General features: G+C 52.4%; 1 protein-coding gene across 1 annotated transcript in view; it reads right to left on the bottom strand.

Moving 5' to 3' along the window:
• Positions 1-9,514: 9,514 nt before the first annotated feature.
• The window catches only part of BPI (bactericidal permeability increasing protein), a 27,416-nt gene continuing 17,663 nt past the window's right edge, over positions 9,515-19,267 (bottom strand). Inside the window, exons 10-15 of the mRNA XM_077778849.1 lie at positions 18,529-18,696; positions 17,466-17,533; positions 15,434-15,476; positions 12,513-12,576; positions 11,413-11,489; positions 9,515-9,823 (exon numbers count right to left, since the gene is read on the bottom strand). Coding sequence (XP_077634975.1) covers positions 9,785-9,823; positions 11,413-11,489; positions 12,513-12,576; positions 15,434-15,476; positions 17,466-17,533; positions 18,529-18,696 — 459 coding nt within the window. The 3' untranslated portion in view covers positions 9,515-9,784. The remainder of the gene's footprint in view (positions 9,824-11,412; positions 11,490-12,512; positions 12,577-15,433; positions 15,477-17,465; positions 17,534-18,528; positions 18,697-19,267) is intronic.

Here is a 19,267-nt window from a genome sequence, read left to right on the forward strand (position 1 = left end):
CCTGGATTGCCAGTGGAGTGGCCCAGGCTGGGCCCAGCTCCCTTAAGTAGCAGGAGGGGCTGGGGCACGGGCGGCTCCCCGGTGGGGGCGGGTTCCTGGGATCCGCTTGGTGGCACCGGGAATGGGAGGCACAGAGACCCGAACTTGCTTGCAACATTGCTGGGGTCATGGGTCACCTTCGAAGGCAGTTGCCGCTGCCCCGGGTCAGAGGGTGGGTCGGCCTGACCCCGGGTGACAATCTCTGATTCCACATTCGTTGCCGGGAAGGCCCGGTGTTACAGGCTAGGAAGCCGAGGCTCAGAGAGGCCTTGTCTCTCCCTCAAGGTCACGCACCTGACAGCTAGTGGAGTTGGGAGTCCCAGCCAGGTCTGGCAACCCCCCTAATTCTTTTCTCTTTTTTTTAAATAAACAGGGTTGAGTATGAAGAAATCTTTCCCCCACGCCCTCATGGGAGAACGGGCTTTCTCAACCTTGCCGGTGGTAAAACTTCCTGGAAGGCAGCTTGGCACGTCGCTAAGCACTTGCATTCCTGGTAACTCTGTGGTTCCACTTCCCGAAACGTAAGTCCATAATTAAGTCGGTGTGCAAACACGTCCCTGTTATCAAGATGCTCGTTGCTGTGCTGCGTGAAACAGGCAGAGGGCAGCGGACCCACCCTGACGTGTCCACAAAAGGGCAGTGGCCAAACTGCGTAGGACACGCTGAACGTAATGCCTCCCTTGAATGTATCGTAGATGTATTTCTTGATTCCGTGTATTTGTTTCCTGGTGCAGAAGGATGTTCATGAGGGACAGTTTCCAATGACACCGTACAGTGAGGTTCCGTTCCCAGGTTTGCCAGCCTGGAAAATGTTTAGCAAGGAAGACTTGTCTCTGGGTGGACAGGATTATGAGTGTTTTGAAAATCTTTGTTGGCATTCAACATTTTTATTTTCTCGGGGGTATATTGTATTTGTAGTAAGTAAAGATAATACAATTTCACTCTGGAGAACAAAATTTGTAGGAAGCATTGTGCTTAATACATAAAGGTTCCCCCACGCCCGCCCCAAGGATCCTATATTTGTGAGTTTTGTTCTGCCTCCACCTCCAGAAGCCTTCCCGGATCACCCCCACGTTTCCCTGGATTAGAGAGAGATCCTTCTCTGAGGTCCCAGAATATCTGTACCTTCTCCATCATAGCATTAACCACTCCCTGCTTTTTTGTAATTGTGGTCCTTTAAAAATATGTCCACAAATTCTTTTATACTCTTTCCATCAAGGGGCGCCTGGATGGCTCAGTGGTTAAGCGGTGGACTTCTGTGCAGGTCATGCTCTCACTGTTGGTGAATTCAAGCCTCCTGTCGGGCTCTGTGCTGGCAGCTCAAGAGTCTGGAGCCTGCTTCGGATTCTGTGTCTCCCTTTCTCCGTGACCCTCCGCTGCTCCTGTGGGCTCTCTCTCTCAAAATATAAATAAATATAAATAAACATTAAAAAAATAAAGTAAAAATACACTCTTCCCATCAAAAGCCGGAGTCTCTAAATCCTCCCCTTGACATTGGGCAGGTCTCTGTGACCGCCTCACAGACGGAATGTGGTTGGAGGAACGGTTTCTTCCCAACGGGTCATAAAAGGCACCGGAATTGGGGTTCGGATCAGAACTTTCCGTGTTGAGCACACGGGGCCTCCAGCCCAGGCCTCTCCGCACCTCTGCGCCGTGTTATTGCTGTCACCTCGGGCTGAGGTTTGTTGGGGTCTTTGCATGCCACCCTGCCCCCAGCCTGGGTGCCCCTGGGGGCAGGGCTGAGACTTCCGAATGAATCCCGTGAGCCCTGCAGCCTGGGGTGGGAAGGGGCAGGGCCCAGTGGCTGTGAGCCCCTGCTCTGTGGGGGACACCGCGCGAGTCGTGTGTACCTCTTGGCCCCCTGACGCGGTGTGTCTTATTTTAGCGGAAGGATCCAAGGCCCAGACAGGTGAAATGATTTGGGCCACAGTCCGCCAGCGGGGGTTCAAACCCAGATCTGTGGGCGTCATATCCAATATGATGGTCACGGAAGGCTTCTCCGAGGTGACGTGCTGAGCTGAGCCCCCAAGGATGAGAAGGGGCCAGACTCTGGAAGAGCCAGCCCAGGCTGAGCAGAGAGCCAGGAAGAAGCCTGCCAGCAAGGGCTCCCCAAGGTGCCAGGGTCTCTTTCTTCTGGGACTCAGCCTGTGGCCGTGGGGCGGGGTTGGGGCCGGGAGCTGGGAACCTGGGTTCTGACCCGGCTCACTCCTGCCTGGTGTGTGATGCACAGCAAGCCGAAGCCTGTGTCCTGGTAGTGCCTCAGTTTGCCTCTGTAAGAGGAGAGGCACAGAGTGGGTGACTCCCATGTGGAATAGGGGAGGACAGTCTGGAGAGCGGGGACCTCCTGGGGACACAGGCATCACTCCTCCTCTGGCAGGAGTCTGAGATGTTCCTAGGCTGGGGGCCATCTGCAGAGGCGGGAATTCCCAAAGCAGTGACCTTTGGACCTTGGACCTGCCCAGCCAGCCACATGCCCCGTGGCCCCAGGCCAGGCCTCCACCCCCATGGTCCCTCCCCACACCCCAAGGTCCCTGCTGGTGACCCAGGACCCATCAGAGGCCCCTGGGACCAGCGTGATTCCAGCACTGCTCAGGCACGCTGGGCCTTTCTTCTCCCAGGCTCTCCATCCCCTTCCGTGACAGCGATAGCTGACACTGGTCTCTGGCCACTGTCAAGTCCCACAGTAGTCATAACGCTCTCCTTTTTCATAAGCCCAGGTTGAAAGAGTTTGGAAAACCCAGAATTTGGAAGCCGCAGAGCCTGGTGACTGGGCACATAGTGGGTCATTGCTGAAAGAGGGATGAGCGTAAAGCAGGAAGCAGCGTATGGTTGAGGGCGAGGACGCCGGGGCCAGCTGGCCTGGGCCGAGTCCTGACTTGCCCACTGCGTGACCCTGGGCACTCTGTGACTCAATTTCCTCACCTGTAGTTGGGCTCAGTGTGGCAGGAAGTCAGAGTCTGGACGAGAGAGGAACAGGGCACTTCTCAGCTCCCTCCTTGCTTTGGATCTCAGTCTGACAGTGGCCGTGTCACGTCCACCCAAAGCACCTCCCCCGTGGCTCCAGGCCTCCCTGGGCTTGCACACCAGGCTCTTTTCTTTGTGCTTTAAGCCAGGAATGATGGACACTGGCTCCCGGGGGCCTCAGCCTCTTTTGCTGGTGTCCTTCAGCCTGTCCCTTACCTCTATAAATAAATAGCCCCTTAATTCGAATCCCAAAAACCATCTGGGCTGGACTCTCCTTTCCTGCCTGGAGCCTGACGGACACCATTAGCACGGCGAGCACTTCTCCCACACTTATTGATCTGTAGCAAAAGCTTTTCTCTTGTGGAAAGCTTTGAATCCTTTTCCAAAGTCTGTACAGGCCTTTTGTGGGGAGAGTAGGCTGCAAAAGACAGAACTAAAAATACACAGTAGCCCACATTCTGCCACCAAGGGAGTCTCTGAGGGCCACCAGGGAAAGCTTCTTAGAAAGGTAGCTCCCGCTGCGTCCTGACAGTCACATGGAGGAGAGGCAGATGGCAGTCCAGGAGGGGGGGCAGCGTGTGCCGAACACGGAGCCATAGAAACATGGGAAAGACTAGCAGCGAGGAAGGTCCTTGTCTGGGCTCTGCTCCTAACGGGCTGTGTGACCGGGGACAAACCATGCCCCTCTCTGATCCTCACTCTCTGCTGCCGCCCATGCGGATGAGGGCATTGGAGCAGGACAGCATTTCTCAAATCATCCAGGAACCATGTTTATTTAATTTTCAATTTATCTTGATATAAATTTAAGATGTGCCATGTGTCGACCCAATACGTTTATACTTTGCAGTATGAGGACCACTGTAGAGTTAAGTGACACCTCGACCAGGTCACGTGATTATCATTTCTTTTTGTGATGGGTACAGTTAAGATCTAGTCTTTTAGCAACTTTGAAGTTTGAGAAGTGCTTTAATAGGACTTATCTACTAGTTCCAATGTGTCTCCTTAAATAACATCTCCCCAGCTCCCCTACCCCCACCCTGGTAACAACCATTCTACTCTCTGCTTTTATGAGTTTCCCTTTTCTCTTTTTCCTTTTTTTTTTTTAAAGTGTTCATTTATTTTGAGAGAGAGAGAGAGAGGGGGGCAGAGGCAGAGGGAGAGGGAGAGAGAGGATGCCAAGCAGGCTCTGTGCTGTCAGTGCAGAGCCTGGCGTGCAGCTCACTCCCACAAACCATGAGATCATGACCTGAGCTGAAATCAACAGTTGGATGTTCAACAATTTAGCCACCAAGGTGCCCCATGAATTTGGCTCCTTTATTTTATTAAAAAAACTTTTAAAAGTGTTTATTTATGTATTTATTTATTTATTTTATTTATTTCTAGGAGAGAGAGAGAGACAGCGTGAGCAGGGGAGGGTCAGAGAGAGAGGGAGTCACAGACTGAAACAGGCTCCAGGCTCTGAGCTGGCAGTCAGCACAGAGCCCGACGCGGGGCTCGAACCCACGAACCACGAGATCACGACCTAAGCGAAAGTCGGACGCTTAACCGACTAAGCCACCCAGGCGCCCCAAAAAATGTTTATTTATTTTTGAGAGAGAAAGACAAAGCGCAAGCAGGGGAGGGGCAGAGAGAGAGGGAGACAGAATCTGAAGCAGGTTCCAAGCTCTGAGCTGTCAGCACAGAGCCCGACGCAGGGCTCAAACTCACAGACTGTGAGATCATGACCTGAGGTGAAGTCGGATGCTCAACCGACTGAGCCACCCAGGTGCTCCGAGTTTGGCTTTTTTAGATTCCACATATAAGTGGTATCATATAGTATTTGTCTCTCTGTCTGACCAATCACACCTACATAATGCCGTCTAGTTCCATCAGGCTGTTGCAAATGGTATGATCTCCTTCTCTCTCATGGCTGAGTAATATTTCATTGTGGTGTGTGTGTGTGTGTGTGTGTGTGTGTGTGTGTGTGTGTGTGTATGTGTACAGCTTTTGGACGTAGAGATAAGGGAACCCTTGTGTACTGTTGGTGGGAATGGTAATTGGTACAGGTAACTTTTTCCAACTGTGGAAAACAGTATGGAGATTCCTCAGAAAATTAAAACTGGAACTACCCTATGTACAGCAATTCCACTTTCGGGTATATATTCAAAGGAGATGAAAATAGGATCTCAAAGAGATGTCTGCACCCTCATGTTATTGCAGCATTATTATTGCACCCGAGACACAGAAACAATCTCATTCTCCATCAACAGATGACTGGATTACAAAGTTGTGGTGTATATATACACCAGTGATCTTGTTAAATGCAATTCTGCTTCATCAGTTTCCTCTGGGGCCTGAGACTCTGCATTTCTTTTTTTGTTTGTTTTTGTTGTTTTATTTATTTTTTAAAAGTTTTTAAAAGTAATCTCTATGTGCAAGGTGGGGTTTGAACTCACGACCTCCCAGATCAAGAGCTGCGTGCTCTCTAGACTGAGGCAGCCGGGCACCCCTGAGACTCTGCATTTCTGCCAGGCTCCCTGGTGATCCAGTCTTAGCCTGTGCTTTGAGCCCAAGGGACGAACGTAAGCTCAGAGCTCCCTCCAGGCCCAGTGATTCCTATTTTCGTTCATTCCTATTTTCGTGCAGTTTTCTGTGACGGTGCCCACACCCCTGAGAACATCGACTCCAGCCGGAAGAGACCGATGCTGTGAAGACCTGCAGCTCCGGATCTCTGCGGGGTACTGTGGAGTGGAGGGCTCGATATTTATGGCAACCTCCCCCCCGCCCCCCCAGCCCCATCACCTGCAGGTCTGTACGTTCTGATTTATAGAAGAAAATAGTACTGTCGGTGATGAGCCTGTGTGGTTTGAAAGTTGTGTCACCTCCTTGCGCTGCCGGGCGCCCCCTGGAGCAGGGCTGGCCATGTGGATTCATAGCCCTTCACCCCGGGGGGGGGGGGGAGGGGACTCTGAGGAACCCGAGGATCCTCCCGTCCCTCCCTCCACCCTCTCTTTGCCTCTGCAGCTGAGGCAGCATCTAAAATCCCAGCCACAGCCTCGTTTCGCTGGGTCTTGATAGCTTTGGGGACCCTAAGGAGCTTCTGTTAAAATGAAAATTTCTCAGCAAGGAAAGATTCTTTAATATTTGCCAGAAGTCCCTTTATTGCATTCCTTTGGTGGAATTCCAGAGGGCTACTGGCTTTTGCAGATGGGGAAACTGAGGCCTAGAGAGAGAGAAGGACTAGCCACACTGTGAGTTCATCACTGAACCCAGATTTCTGGCCAGCCGATGGCTCTGATTCTTGGGGGTAAGCCTGTCGAGGCAGGCAGGCCCAGATCGTACTTTGAAAATCATAACATGGTGGCTTTGAGTCACAAGGAGGTGGATGNGTATTGAGCATCAGCTGTCTGGCAGGTATTTAGGAGTAGAGCTGTGGCAAGCCAGATATAGTCCTTACAGCACAGCGAGAGTCCTGGGCTTGTTAATCTTTACAGCTTACTTTGATTTCTTAAAATTTTTAAAAAATGTTTATTTTTGAGAGAGAGACAGAGAGAGAGAGAGAGACAGAGAGCGAGCAGGGGAGGGGCAGAGAGAAAAGGAGATACAGAATCTGAAGCAGGCTCCAGGCTCTGCAGCTCAGAGCCTGACTCGGGACTCGAACTCACAGACCATGAGATCATGACCTGAGCTGAAGTCGGATGCTTAACTGACTGAGCCACCCAGGCGCCCCTCAGGTTACTTTGATTTCTATGCATCAGGTCCTGTACCACATCTATGTTTGATTCTCATAACGACTCGGTGAGGTAGGGACTCCTGTGTCCTCATTTTGCAGGTGAAATGGCTGAAGGCCGGCCAATCGCCCAAGGTCACACAGCTGGTAGATGGTGGAACGGGGACTTGAAACCACTGTTGTCTGGGACCGTAGCTCATGCTGTAAACCTCCACGCTGTGAGCTTGCTAATTGTATCACTGATTCCTACCAACAATCTCACGCCAAAGAGGAGGGCAAGGTTTCATTGCTACTTTTCAGAGAAGGACCACAGAGGTTAAGTAACATTTGGAAAGCTGTGCAGCCCACGAGGGGCTGGGTTGATGTTTGAAACCAGGCTCTGAGCTCAGTGACCTTGGGTGGGCCACGTAGCCTGTCTAAACCTCAGACTCCCTCCACCCTCCTCCCGGCTGTCTACCTTTGGATGTGGCCACGAGGATTAAAGCGTGAGGACGTGGGCTCAAGTCAGGCCACCCGTGGCCACCAACAGGATGTGGCAAATGGCGAACATAGTGGTTAGTTTCCCTGGAACCGCCTCCCATTCTCTCCCCCAGTCGGGTACCCCTCTTTCATATTTAACAAGTCAGCATTTCCAAAAGGAATCCCCAAAGGCAGTGCTCAGCCCGGAAGGGAAGCGGCTTGAACGGTGAGCTTTCAGGCAGCCCGGAGTGGCGATTTTTTTTGATGGCTTTGTTGATGTGTGTTTCACGCACCGTGACATTCGCCACTCAAGCGGACGGTTCAGCAGTTTGTAGCGTGTTCAAATAGTTGTTCAGCCATCATCACTAGCTAATTTTAGAACATTTTCAACAGCCCCCAAAGAAACCCCATGCACTTTGGCAATTATTTGGAGCAGCAATGCTTAGCCTGGAGGGAGACGCTGATGAAATAAGGGGTTTTGTTGGCAGCGCGCAGATCATTTGGAGCGTGGTGGGGAGTAGCCTTCAGATCACACCTCATACAACTGCCTATTTCTGCCATTCGAGAGCTGTCCGTGGGGCACCAGTCTTTAGGTCCAAGAAATAATTGCAGTTTTTTTCTGTAGAGAGTGGGGCAGGGGCTGCCCGGATGTCAGAAAGCAGAGGGTCAGTGTGTGTGGGGGGGTAACTATCCCGAGAGGTGGTGGGAGGGGACGTGAGGGTGGGGGAAGGCAGGCTCCCCGTCCTCAGCAGCTGTGCTCCCCACCCCAGCCAGGCGGCTCTTCCGGAAAGTGATTTGGATTGTGTTGCTCTCCTGCTCAAATTCTCCTATGACTTCCCTTATTTTCTTGGAAGGCAGTCCAGAGTCCTGTAGTCTGAAGGCCTCCAGCTTCCTTCTGTGCTGCTTCCACGCATGCTCTTCCTTCCAGCCTCACAGGCTGCTTTTCTGTTCCCAGTCTGCCTCATGGCAAATAGAAAAAGGTGGACCCTCTTGGTGGACAAATTAGAGAAAGGATTTTGTTCTCTCAGTCTGGTGCCTTTTTATAGTTCACAACGTATGCAACTGAACACGGAAGTCCTGCTTTATATATGCCAAGCCCCTAACAAGGCAAGGTTTTGACAGTGTGGGCTCCAAGGACAGATGGTGGGGAGCCCCAGCCCTGCCACTTTCCAGCTGTGTGATTCAGGGAGGGTGACTCAGTCTAAGAGGACTGAGTGATTCCCACCTTGGGGGATGGAAAGTGCCTTGAGGATTAAATGAAATCACTGGTGTGCTGTGTTTGATCGGTGTCCCTCCCTTCCCCTGTGCAACCCCAGAATCTCCACCTCCATGTAACGGCGAATCAATGATGTTAGCAGCGCATATGCGTTTTTCTTTAAAAACAAAAAATGTTTAAAGGCCTTTCATCTGCTTCTCCTCGCTACCAATGCCCCGCTCCATTTTTATGAAACAACATGGATGTCTGAATGTTAACAGACTTCTAGTTTGTGCCCACCCGCTTTCACTCTTGCCCCTCCAAATGCTTTCAAGAGTCACAACAAAACATTTTAAAAACTAAATCTGGCCATGTCATCCCACTCCCTACCACCCGCTGCAAACTCCTCACCCTTCTGGTCTCAGACCAGATGTCAACAGTGGAAGAGCCTTCCAGGACCGCCAGGTCAATGCTAGCAGGACCCGGCTAAGGGCCCGAGATGGCCACCGCTGGCACACCACAACGGGAAATGGCCCAGAGCCCCCAAGGAAACTCACCAAGGGCCCCAGGGGAGTCTGGGCTGGTGGTCTGGTTTCTGTGCCAGCCCTCAAAGTCACGGGCAAGAGCTATTGCAGCTAAGGATGTGACTAACGCGTCTAACTGCATCTGTGCCCTGGCCCAGTGTTCTGCTTTGGGCTCCACAGCTGGGCAGAGGAGCTTGGGAAAAGTGAGCCACGTCACAGCCCAAATGTGGGGCAAGGAAACAGACTGTGCAGGATGGCTGTTCCACAGCGACCCCGTGTGGCAACGACAGAAACAACAGCCCAGTGGATGGATCCACTCCAGAGACCCTCTCCCCCAGCCTTCGCTCCCTCTGGACTAAGGAAACCCCAAATACTCTTTGGAAGTGTGGAATGAGGGATAGCCTCAAAAAGGGACAAGGAGACTTTCTGCTGAGAAGGGCATGTGGGGGCTGTGCTGTGAATTGGCGCTGCAGAGCATTCTGGGTACAGAAGAACAAAAGAATGGATATAAAACAAGAAACAATGCCATCGCACGGAATTCCACTGAAAAAGCAGTGTTTTTTGCGGGGGCTGGGGGGGGTGGTGAGGTAGGGAGTGAAGCACAAAGAGAAATAGTGTGGCAACAACCGGAAAGCAATCCTTGGAGGAAATCTCTGGGCAGGCTTAGCCCTTGAAGGACACTCATAATCCCTGAACTGCACATCGCACACTTTCTCGAGGAACAAAGTTTCTGTATTGAGATCATTTCTGAATCTGAGTTTGGAGAAATTTGCAAGGGGTTCTGGTTCAAGGGCTGGAGAAAGGCAGCCTCTGCCCCTCAGGCACGTCAGGAGCAGGTGTGGACAACCTCTCACCTCCTGGCCTGGCTGACAGCCCCCAGCACCTCCAGCGACTTCAGCTGTAGAGAACATCTGCACCCAACAGCAGGAAATTCTAGGGAGAGGGGAGAACGGAGTCATCAGCGGGAAGTGCACCCTGGTTTGTGAGCGTGGGGCTGCTAGGGTTTGTGAGGGAAACTTTGGGAGAGCAGAGCAGGGCCTGTCTGCTGGCGGGAAGTGAGTAGAGGACACTTGGTGTTTGCCGCTGGGGTCTGTGCGTCAACGGCTGCCGCACCGTGAACCTGTCAGCAGCCTCTCTGACAGCTGTTCCCCTCCCAGAGGCAGGGGGGCCGCGGTGGAGGCCTTCATTTGTCATCCCTGCCTCATGGCCGCACAAGGGAGCCTCCTTTCCATCAAGGCTGCGAAGCCACTTTTCTTTGCTCCTTCATGCCCTTCGCTCAGAATTTTCAGAAATGAAGAAATTACAGTGTACCATGGAGTCACTTTGTTTTAAAAGGATGAACTTGGTAAAACGTGGGGAACACGGTGGGGATGTGCGTCCTCTGCTCTCTTGGAGGCTGTTCTACAGCCTGGGCCCCGTCAGTAGCCTGGTCTGGAGAACTGGGGCCTGGGGTGAGGGAGGGCGGGAATCCGTTGATGTGGCCTGTTCCCACGGAGCAGGGTGAGGAATGCAAGGAATGCAATCACGGCCACTCTCTCATTACTGAGGGAGCGGACAGGCTGGGCCTAAGGGGCCTCTGGGTGGGGACACCCGGGGGAGCCCGCAAATGCACAAGTTGGGAGCATAGAAGAAACTGAGAGCGCGTCTGGGTCACTGGGTGGCACAAAGGTGGCTGCTAGCTTGCGTTGAGGAAAGTGGGCAGGGAAGGCCTACAGTGGGGGAGGTCAGAGGCCTGGGCAGGGACTCTGGAGAATTCCTGCTGGAAGGGCGAGGGAGGGGAGGGAGGAGAGGGGAGGGAGGAAGGGGAGGAAGGTGAATGGAGGAAGGGGAGGGAGAGGGAGGGGAAGGTGAATGAGAAGGGAGGGAGGGGAGAGGAGGGAAGGTGAAGGGAGGGAGGGGAGAGGAGGGGAGAGAGGAAGGAAGGGAGGGGAGAGGAGGGAAGGGGAGGGAGAAGAAGCCAGTAAAGAAGACAGCACCGACCGGGTGGGAGGCAGGTGGGAAGTCGGGAGAGCCAGAAGAAAGCATCCCTAAATAGTCTCAGATGCCGTTGTGGGTCTGGCTGGGGGACAGGCAAAAGGAGATCCCCATTCTGGGACGAAGTCCCCCCTTGGCACCTCACTTTTATTGCCACCACCCCCTCCCCTCCCCCCAGGCCTAGAATGTCGCCAGGCCGCCAAGAGAGTCATGCAATACCTATTTGCCAAGTATTTAAATATTTTCACTTATAAAAGAGGCTCTGTGGCCACCAAGCCAGCTCCGTTTTTACCGGACATAGTGTGGGAACCTTCAAATCCAATGGTTCAAAGGCGGGGGGTGGGGTGGGGCTGGCTTTGAATTTGAACTTCATTTAATCGCTATGTGGCCTTTCTGAGCCTTACTCTGCCCTGCGTGTGAACCGTTACCCACCTGGCCGGGTGTTGTGAGGGTAGAGTGCTTGCTACGGGGCTTGCGTACAGAGAGCTTTCTGGCAACACGTTGCTGGTGTTGAGGGACACTTGGCGAAAGGAGACCTTGGGACCTACCTGGTGAGACTGAAGCACCAGATTGTAGGCCTGGACGTTGGCGGGCATCGGGAGGGGGAAGCCTTCTTGCAGCCGCTCTGCAGTGGAGGAGAAAGTGAGCACCAGGGGAGGGGAGGGTGCCAGCCCCACAGCACCAGGTGGGCGGCCGCCCTGAGCCAGCGTGCCCGGCTCTGGGTAGGGTGGGCGTGTACCTGCAGCCTTGACCTTGACGAGTAGGCGGCCCCGGAGACTCCCACTCTTCACCACGCTCCAGGGACCCAGGAGCCTTGCCCACAGCCCACAGCCAGCCCCAAGCCCACAGTCAGGATGGGTGCAGACCTCTTCCCCGAGACCCCCTGCTGAGGGTGACGGCAGTGCCGGTGTACGTGGCCATGGCCAGGGGCGGCTGTGCGTATCTCCCGGTGTGCACACGGAGCCCCTCAATGTTTTGGAGAAAACTAGAGGTGGGTGGTAGCCAGGGACCCCTCCCCCCCATAGCACCCTCTTCTGCTGTGAGGCTCTGGAGAATTCTAAACTCAAACCTGGCTTCCCAGATCATTAGGAAGCTACATCTGTCAAGGCAGGAGAAGTCGTAGTCTCTATAATAACTTTGGTCTTAGTTGCCAATTTCTACCTCTTCTAGTCACGTGATATGTGGTCCTGTACTGCTCTCTTGCCCCTGGCTCTGCAAAGGTTAGGCTTTTGTCAGTGTGATTAGCACAAGGTGTTAGCTGAGGTTAGCCCTTCTTCCCTGGCGCTTCTGCCTGAGGGGGGAGAGAGGCTGAGGGCTCTGGCTTCAGAGCTGGTGTCAGATCTGGCTGCATTTCTCGCCCTCCCCCATGACCTACAACAAGCCACCTGTGTCTTCTCGGGTCTTCCATTTCCTCCCACAAAAACTGGAGAGATTACTAATCTGCATGTCCTAGGGCTGTCTTAGAGATCGGATGACACAGTGGGTGGGCACACGTGGGGGTCCCCTTTTGTCCATCCCCTTTTCTGGTTCATTTGAGTGACCCCCCTCTGACCTCCATGACCGGGGCTGGGTGTTAGGTGGCTCTGGGACTTAACTCCCTCCGCCTCCCCCAGGACTGAAAGTCAATCGTTTCTCCAAAGCTCCTTACCGTTAGCCTTGGGGATCACAGCAATGGGCACAACATAGTTCATGACAGACTGCAGCACTTCAACCTGGAAGTCAGAAGGAAGGGACCCATATCAGGACACCTCGGCCTCAACCTCCCTCCCCGGCAGGGCAACTCAGAGCTGGGAAAACTGCTCAGCGAGGGACCTGGGTGACTCCAGGAAGATCCTGCAGCCCAGTCAGGTCACCCTAGTGCATCCAAAGGTTCCAGATGTGACGCATGTTCTAGATGTAAGGTACCAGGCCGAGGAAAGGAAGGTCATCAGGGAGTATTTAAACATGAGGACTGTTGTGTAAGAAAACGCATGGGCTCAGACACTGCCGGCTACAGGTGAACTGGTTCAACCTTTCTGAGGCTCTATTTGGCAATGTTTAGCAAAAGCCTTAAAAATGCGTGTGCCTGGGGCGCCTGGGTGGCTTAGTCGGTTAAGCGTCCGACTTTCGCTCAGGTCATGATCTCGTGGTTCGTGGGTTCGAGCCCTGCGTCGGGCTCTGTGCTGACTGCCAGCTCAGAGCCTGGAGCCTGTTTCAGTCTGTGACTCCCTCTCTCTCTGACCCTCCCCTGCTCACGCTGTCTCCCTCTCTCTCTCTCTCTCTCCTAGAAATAAATAAAAACAACAACAACAAAAAAAAATGTGTGTGCCTGCCTGCGTGGCTCAGTCGGTTGAGTGTCTGACTTTGGCTCAGGGCATGATCTCACAGTTCATGAGTTCGAGCTCCTCACCAGCCTCGCTGCTGTCAGTGCAGAGCCCACTTAGGATCTTCTGTCCACCCACACACCCCGCCCCTTCCTTGCTTGTGTGCTCTCTCACTCTCTCTCAAAAATAATTAAATCTTAAACAAAAAAAGTGTGTGCCTGGTGGACCAGCAAATATGCCTGTAAGGTGTTTAGCCTAAGGAAATGATGTAGGGCGTAGGCAAAAATTAAGATGCATGGATGCTCACCAGAGCCATAAATTTAACCAAAACAATAAATAAGCAGCAATCTACATGTCTAACAATTGGGGAATTATCTAGGGACACAGGGGTGCTTTGATTCTAGGAAATACAATGCAACTGTTAAGAATAATATTGTGGAAATTTAATTATCCACACAGATATTCATGATTTATTTTTGAGTGAGGAAAAGCAGGATATGGAAACCACATAATTCTGTTGTATTAGTGGCTATGCATAGCAAAAGGTCAGGAAAGATATACCCCAAATGATTAACTAAGTGGTAAAAATAGGAATGGCTTTCACTCTCCTTGGTTTGCATACCTATAGGTTCTGATTATTCTATAGCGTATATGTTTTGCCCTTGCGATAGTAAAAAAAAATATTCCAAGAGAATATAGCACCCTCAAGATGATTGCCTGGTGACATTTACAACTTATAAATACGTACATTTTTGTTTGGGGAACAATTGAGTTTTCTTCTCCAGGCTGTAAATCCCTGGGCTCGTAAAATGTGGTGCCCTTCTTCCCATGAATCTGAGAACTTTAAATTTTGATTTGATGCAGAAGCAGAAGTTAGTTACTGATGGAGTCAAACCACTGTAAGAGCCCCGGCACCAGTAAGTCCATGAAAATACAGTGAGCACACTTTGGGTCCTTCTGTTGGTTGTAGTCTTTTGGATGGAAATGGCTGGCTGGATTTACATCCAATGGGGAGGAAATGTTGGGATGGTCCAATTTCAGGGCCCGGTGGCTTACAAGGCACCCGCTTGGTGAGGATCTTGGGAAGCATTTCAGAGATCTAAGAAAATGTCCTCCAGGGGTTCAGCTGGAGGTCCCCTGGGAGATTTGGGCCATGTGTAGGACAGAGTCAGCCTGCTATGGCTTCTGATGGAAGTCACACGCTGGGCTGCTGTTTACGTGGGCAACTCCAGTATCCCAGGGGGAGTTAGAGGGGAGGCAGGGGGGAGTCTCCTTAACGATGGTCAGTGATTTCAGGTCATGGAATCATCTACTGGGCTGGCGAGATACCTACTGAATTCCCTCCCACCTGCCCGTCTCCACCTTCACATGATTCTGCATTCACCCAGCTACTCAAGCCAAAAAACTAGGAATCACATTCTTCATCACCCTCTCCACACACATCACAGTTCTCACCAAGTTGCATCGAATTTCACCTCCAAAGTATGGCTCCAATCCATTTTTTCCCTTCTTCATAGACAAATGCACCTATCTCTCTGCTGATCCACATAGTCTGACTCTTGTCCCCCCACATCCATTCCCCCCATCCCAACCAGGGGCATCTTTTATAAAGGCATCAATCAGATCACATCACCCTGTGTATGGAACAATTCGTCGGCTTCTCACTGCCCTTCGAACACAATCGACTCCGGGCTGGAAGGCCCAGGATGAGCTAACCCCTGCCTGCCTCTCCAGCCCCATCTTGTCCTACACCCCCACCCCCAACTTGCTCTGCTCCAGCCACATGGGCTTCCTTCCATTCCCGAAACACGTGGAACTTGTTCTCACCACAGGGCCTTGACACCTGCTGTTTCCTCTGCCTGCAACAGCTCTTTACCGTGCTGGCTCTTTCAGCCCAAATATCACCTCCTCGGAGAGACTTTCACTGATCACAAGGTCTAACCTTCAGCCCTCCCCATGACTTGCTACCCCGCCCTCATTTTGTTTTTCATGCCCGTAGAAAGGATTGTCTCTGATTTTGGGGGCGGGGTTGGAAGTTCAGGGAGGGAAAGGGACTTGCCCAAGGCCCATAGTTGGTAAGTGTGGAGCAGTGATTGGAACTTAGGTCTGTGGGCCCACAAAGCTCCACCCACCATTACTTTACATGCAAAGTATATGCAAATGAACAGGTGGCCTCCAGACGTGATGCCATGAGCCTCAGTGGCCCTCAGGACAGTTATCTGAAAATCAAGGGGACGGAAGGAGCCACCAAGGGCCTCAGACTCACCGAGAAGGGGCCGATGTCCGAGTGCTTCAGTTCTAGGAGCAGCCTGTGGGAAGGGGAGGAAGCTGAGACCACCATTTGCCTGATGTGTGTTAGAGTCTGGTTGCTGGGGAGAAGGGGCCCTCTCTTGTGGATCCATTCCCCTTCCTCTGGTCACAACCCCTTAATTGTTTCTTTGGGGTACATTTAGGGTACCCTACATTGTTATCCCTGAGCTCCAGGGTAGGCTGGCAAAGGGGCAAGAATCCACCTTCCCTACCATGGTGATTGCTGGAAGGGTGCACCCGTGACCCATGTTGGTCCAATGAGAGTTGGCCCTAGGACTTCTCCTGCAAATATTGGGAATGAGGTGTTTTCTTTTCTCCAGGAAAAGTAGGGAGCTCCTGGGGACCGTTTTTGGTCACCACTTGGTGACAGCCTGCTGTGAAATGAAGTGAGCATAGGGGATAGCAGAACCAAGAAACGGAGAGAGTCAGAATCTGAAGGATAGCATGTGAGCACCTCGATCCACTCTTGCCTGAAATCCTGAGCCTCTTCAACTACCTGAGCCAATAAACTATCCTCTCTTTACAGTCTTTATGACATTTTAACAGTGATCAAAGAGAAAGGGGGGAAATAAATGGCTACTTGTTGAACCTTTATCATTCACCGTGGTGTGTGCTGTACCCCAGGGAAATCATACAGCACCCCAAGAGGCAAGGACCATCAATACTCACATTTTACAGATAAAGGGTAGCTTGAAAACTCACCCTTGTTCACCAAGAGGTGGGAGCCCCAGAAGTCTTGCCCTGTGGACTCTCGCACCCCACCCCTGCGTATTTGAGAGTCTGCTCAGCCCTCATCCAGCTGTTTTCTCTCCCGCCCCCCTACTTGAGAGGCCCAGGGGTGTTAAAGGAAAATTAAATCCACATGTAGCTAAGGCAGTAGTAACACCTGTCAGAATGATGCCCGGAGAAATAAGCAGCATGTAAACCTCAGGAGCCAGTCTCAAGGTTAAGAAGGACAGCTCTGTGCTGGAGGGAGGGCGGAAGCGGGCGGGAATGTAGGTCAAGACTCAATCCAGGCAGCGTGTGCGTGATTAAGAGGCAGACAGCAGGTCCAGTGGTTGGGGTCATGCATCTGCTCTCTGAGGGTCCCCCGTTCTCCTGTGTGCCCTCTCTCTCCCTCTTCCCCTTCTGTGTCTCTCTGTCTCTCCGTCTCCCTCTTACCATGCCTCTCCATCCATCCGTCTGTCTCTCTTTCCCTCTGTCTTTCCCCTCCTCCCCCCTTTGCGAGTATCTCTCTCTGAGAGTCTCTCCGAGCTCTCTGTTTCTGACTTTCTCTGTCTTTCCGCTGTTGCTTCTTTCTCTTTCCTGTGTGTCCCTCTCTCTGTCTTGCTTACTGAGCGCTTAGGTTCCTGGTGTTGCCCAAACCTCAGCGCATCTTAATACCTGATTTCATCCTCACTATGGCGCTGTTGGCAAAGAACAACTATTGGGCCTTACTTATTTGTTTCTTTTAAATCCTTGGGCCTCTTTGGCAGTCAGGGCAGCAGGACTTTGGGGAGTTCAGTGTTTGCCAAGGCGAGCGGCCTCGCTCAACGCCAGGACCCACGCGCCGAGCCCCAGCCGCCTCTCTTGGGCTTCTTCCGACCCGAGGCGGCTGACAAGGGCCCAGGGATGCGGGAGGAAGAAACTGAAGTGGGATTTCCAAGCGCTAAGGCGGGCCAGGGATGCGGGCAGCCGGGCGCTGCCCTCGTTCAGCGCGGGGTGGCACCCCCCCCCCCGGGCGGTAAGTCCTCCCAGGACTGAGTGCTAGGTGGGACTGCAGGCACACCAAGATGACCGGCCACCAATGAGGTATGACCTTGGGCGGGCCCCTTCACCTCTGAGCATCAATTTTACTGTCTGTAAAACAGGGCTCTTGGGCCAGCTGTGCACCGTTTGAGGCTTAAATGCAACAACACAGTGCTTGGTGTGCTGTAGGGCCCCTGCTGGCCCAGGGGCCCCCGAATGGATGGGCAGCCGCCTCCCGCCGTCCCCTTTGGCCCACTTACTTGTTCAACCCGAGCTGTCCGACAAGCCTGTCAGGCTTGGCTCCGACCATCACAGAAATGTTCATGCTCTGCAAAGCAGCAAACCGAAGAGTGAGGTCCCCGAGCCAGAGGCCGAGGCCTTGGGGGGTCTCTAGGACCGGAGGGTCACCTTCACAAAGGCTTGGAGGAGCCCGCACAGTACCCAGGGGGGAGGGGCTCTTCCTTCCGCTCTGTGCGTGTTGGTGGGTCCTGGACTGTCAACTATTTACCATTTTCTCCCGCTGCTCTGGGATTCTACTGCAGAGTTCCCAGGCCACTCTCACAGGCTGGGTGAGATGGACCTTGGGGCTGGAGTCCAGGCCAGCCCTACTGTTAACCCATTCATTCATTCATTCATTCATTCAACAAATATGGACTGAGCCAGAAAACCTGAGCTCCCCACCTCAGCCTTCCTGCCCCCTGTCTGCNCAACTCGAAAGAGGGCAGGCCTGCCTGAGGCCTGTGAGCGCCCCCTGGTGGGGAGAAGGTCTGGCCTTCACCTCCATGGCCACAGTGGGTGCCCCCAAATGTTCATGGGGACACAGAGTGAGGATGAACTCGCAAATCAGCAATGGAACCAAAACTTGACAAAGCAAGGGGTTACACACACAAATGAAGGAATCCACAAAGATAGGTGTAAATGAATAAATGATGAATGAACAAATATACACATGAATGATGAATTGAACAAAGGTATAAGTAAATGAATAAATGAATAATGGAATAAATGAATGCATGTATGGACCAGCACAGATCTAGTGTGTTTCAAGTTAGCAATCTAATGAATAATTAAATGAATGAACAAATACACAAATGCATCACTGAATGACCAAAGATATGACTGAATGAACCTGAATCAGTGTACATCTTTCAAGGCGGCGGCAGAATGAATGGTTGAGTGTGTGAATGCCTGCAAAAGCCAGAAACGGGTAGTACAGCGGCTCTGGCCCCAGGCCCTGGAGCGTCCGAATCTGGTCAGGATTCACCCTGGTCCCCCAACTCCAAGGGTAATGCCCTCGTCTGCCCAGACCTGTGAACAGCTTACCAGGCGAAGCACGAACAGGGGGGCCAAAGAGGAGTCCGGGAGGACAGCAAAGGCCTGGGCATCCAGGGTAGGGGTGAGGACGAGGCCGGCGGGGTTCATGGTGAGGTGTGGTGGGGAGGAGGCCCAGAAGACGAGCTGCACCTTCATGTTGGGGAACATCTGGGCCACCTGCAGCCCCCAGTGGGGACAACCAACAAAGTGACCATTTTATTAAACTGTTTCTAAATTCTATCTCGTTTTAGCCCTGCATAAACACCTCCAATGTGTTCACATTCCTTTTTTTTTTAAGTTTATTTATTTATTTACTGAGAGAGAGAAAGAGAGAAAAGGAGAGAGAGAATCTCAAGCAGGCTCCACGCTCAGTGCAGAGCCCATCTTGGGTCTCGATCCCACGAGTCATGAGATCATGACCTGAGCCGAAATCAAGGGTCGGATGCATAACTGACTGAGCCGCCCAGTGCGCCTTCCCATTGCTTTTTGCAAGACTGCACTCTCTGCACTTGGTGCCCACAACCTCACCCCACGGGCCTCTACCCCTCGCTCCTCTTGCTTTCCAGCTCCAGGACTCCTTTCCATTCCTCAAATATATGACCCACTCCATTCCTGTCTAAAACCCCCCCTCTGTTTCTCTTGCTGAATGGTTATTACCCACCCCGTGTTCTTTCCCAGTTTGGCTCTTTTCCCTCCTTCCGGAATTAGCTCAGATGTCACAGAGCAGTGGTGGCTTCCTTGGGGAACT

Source organism: Crocuta crocuta, unplaced genomic scaffold (assembly GCF_008692635.1).
Source record: "Crocuta crocuta isolate KB4526 unplaced genomic scaffold, BGI_CrCroc_1.0 scaffold248, whole genome shotgun sequence".
NCBI lineage: Eukaryota > Metazoa > Chordata > Mammalia > Carnivora > Hyaenidae > Crocuta > Crocuta crocuta.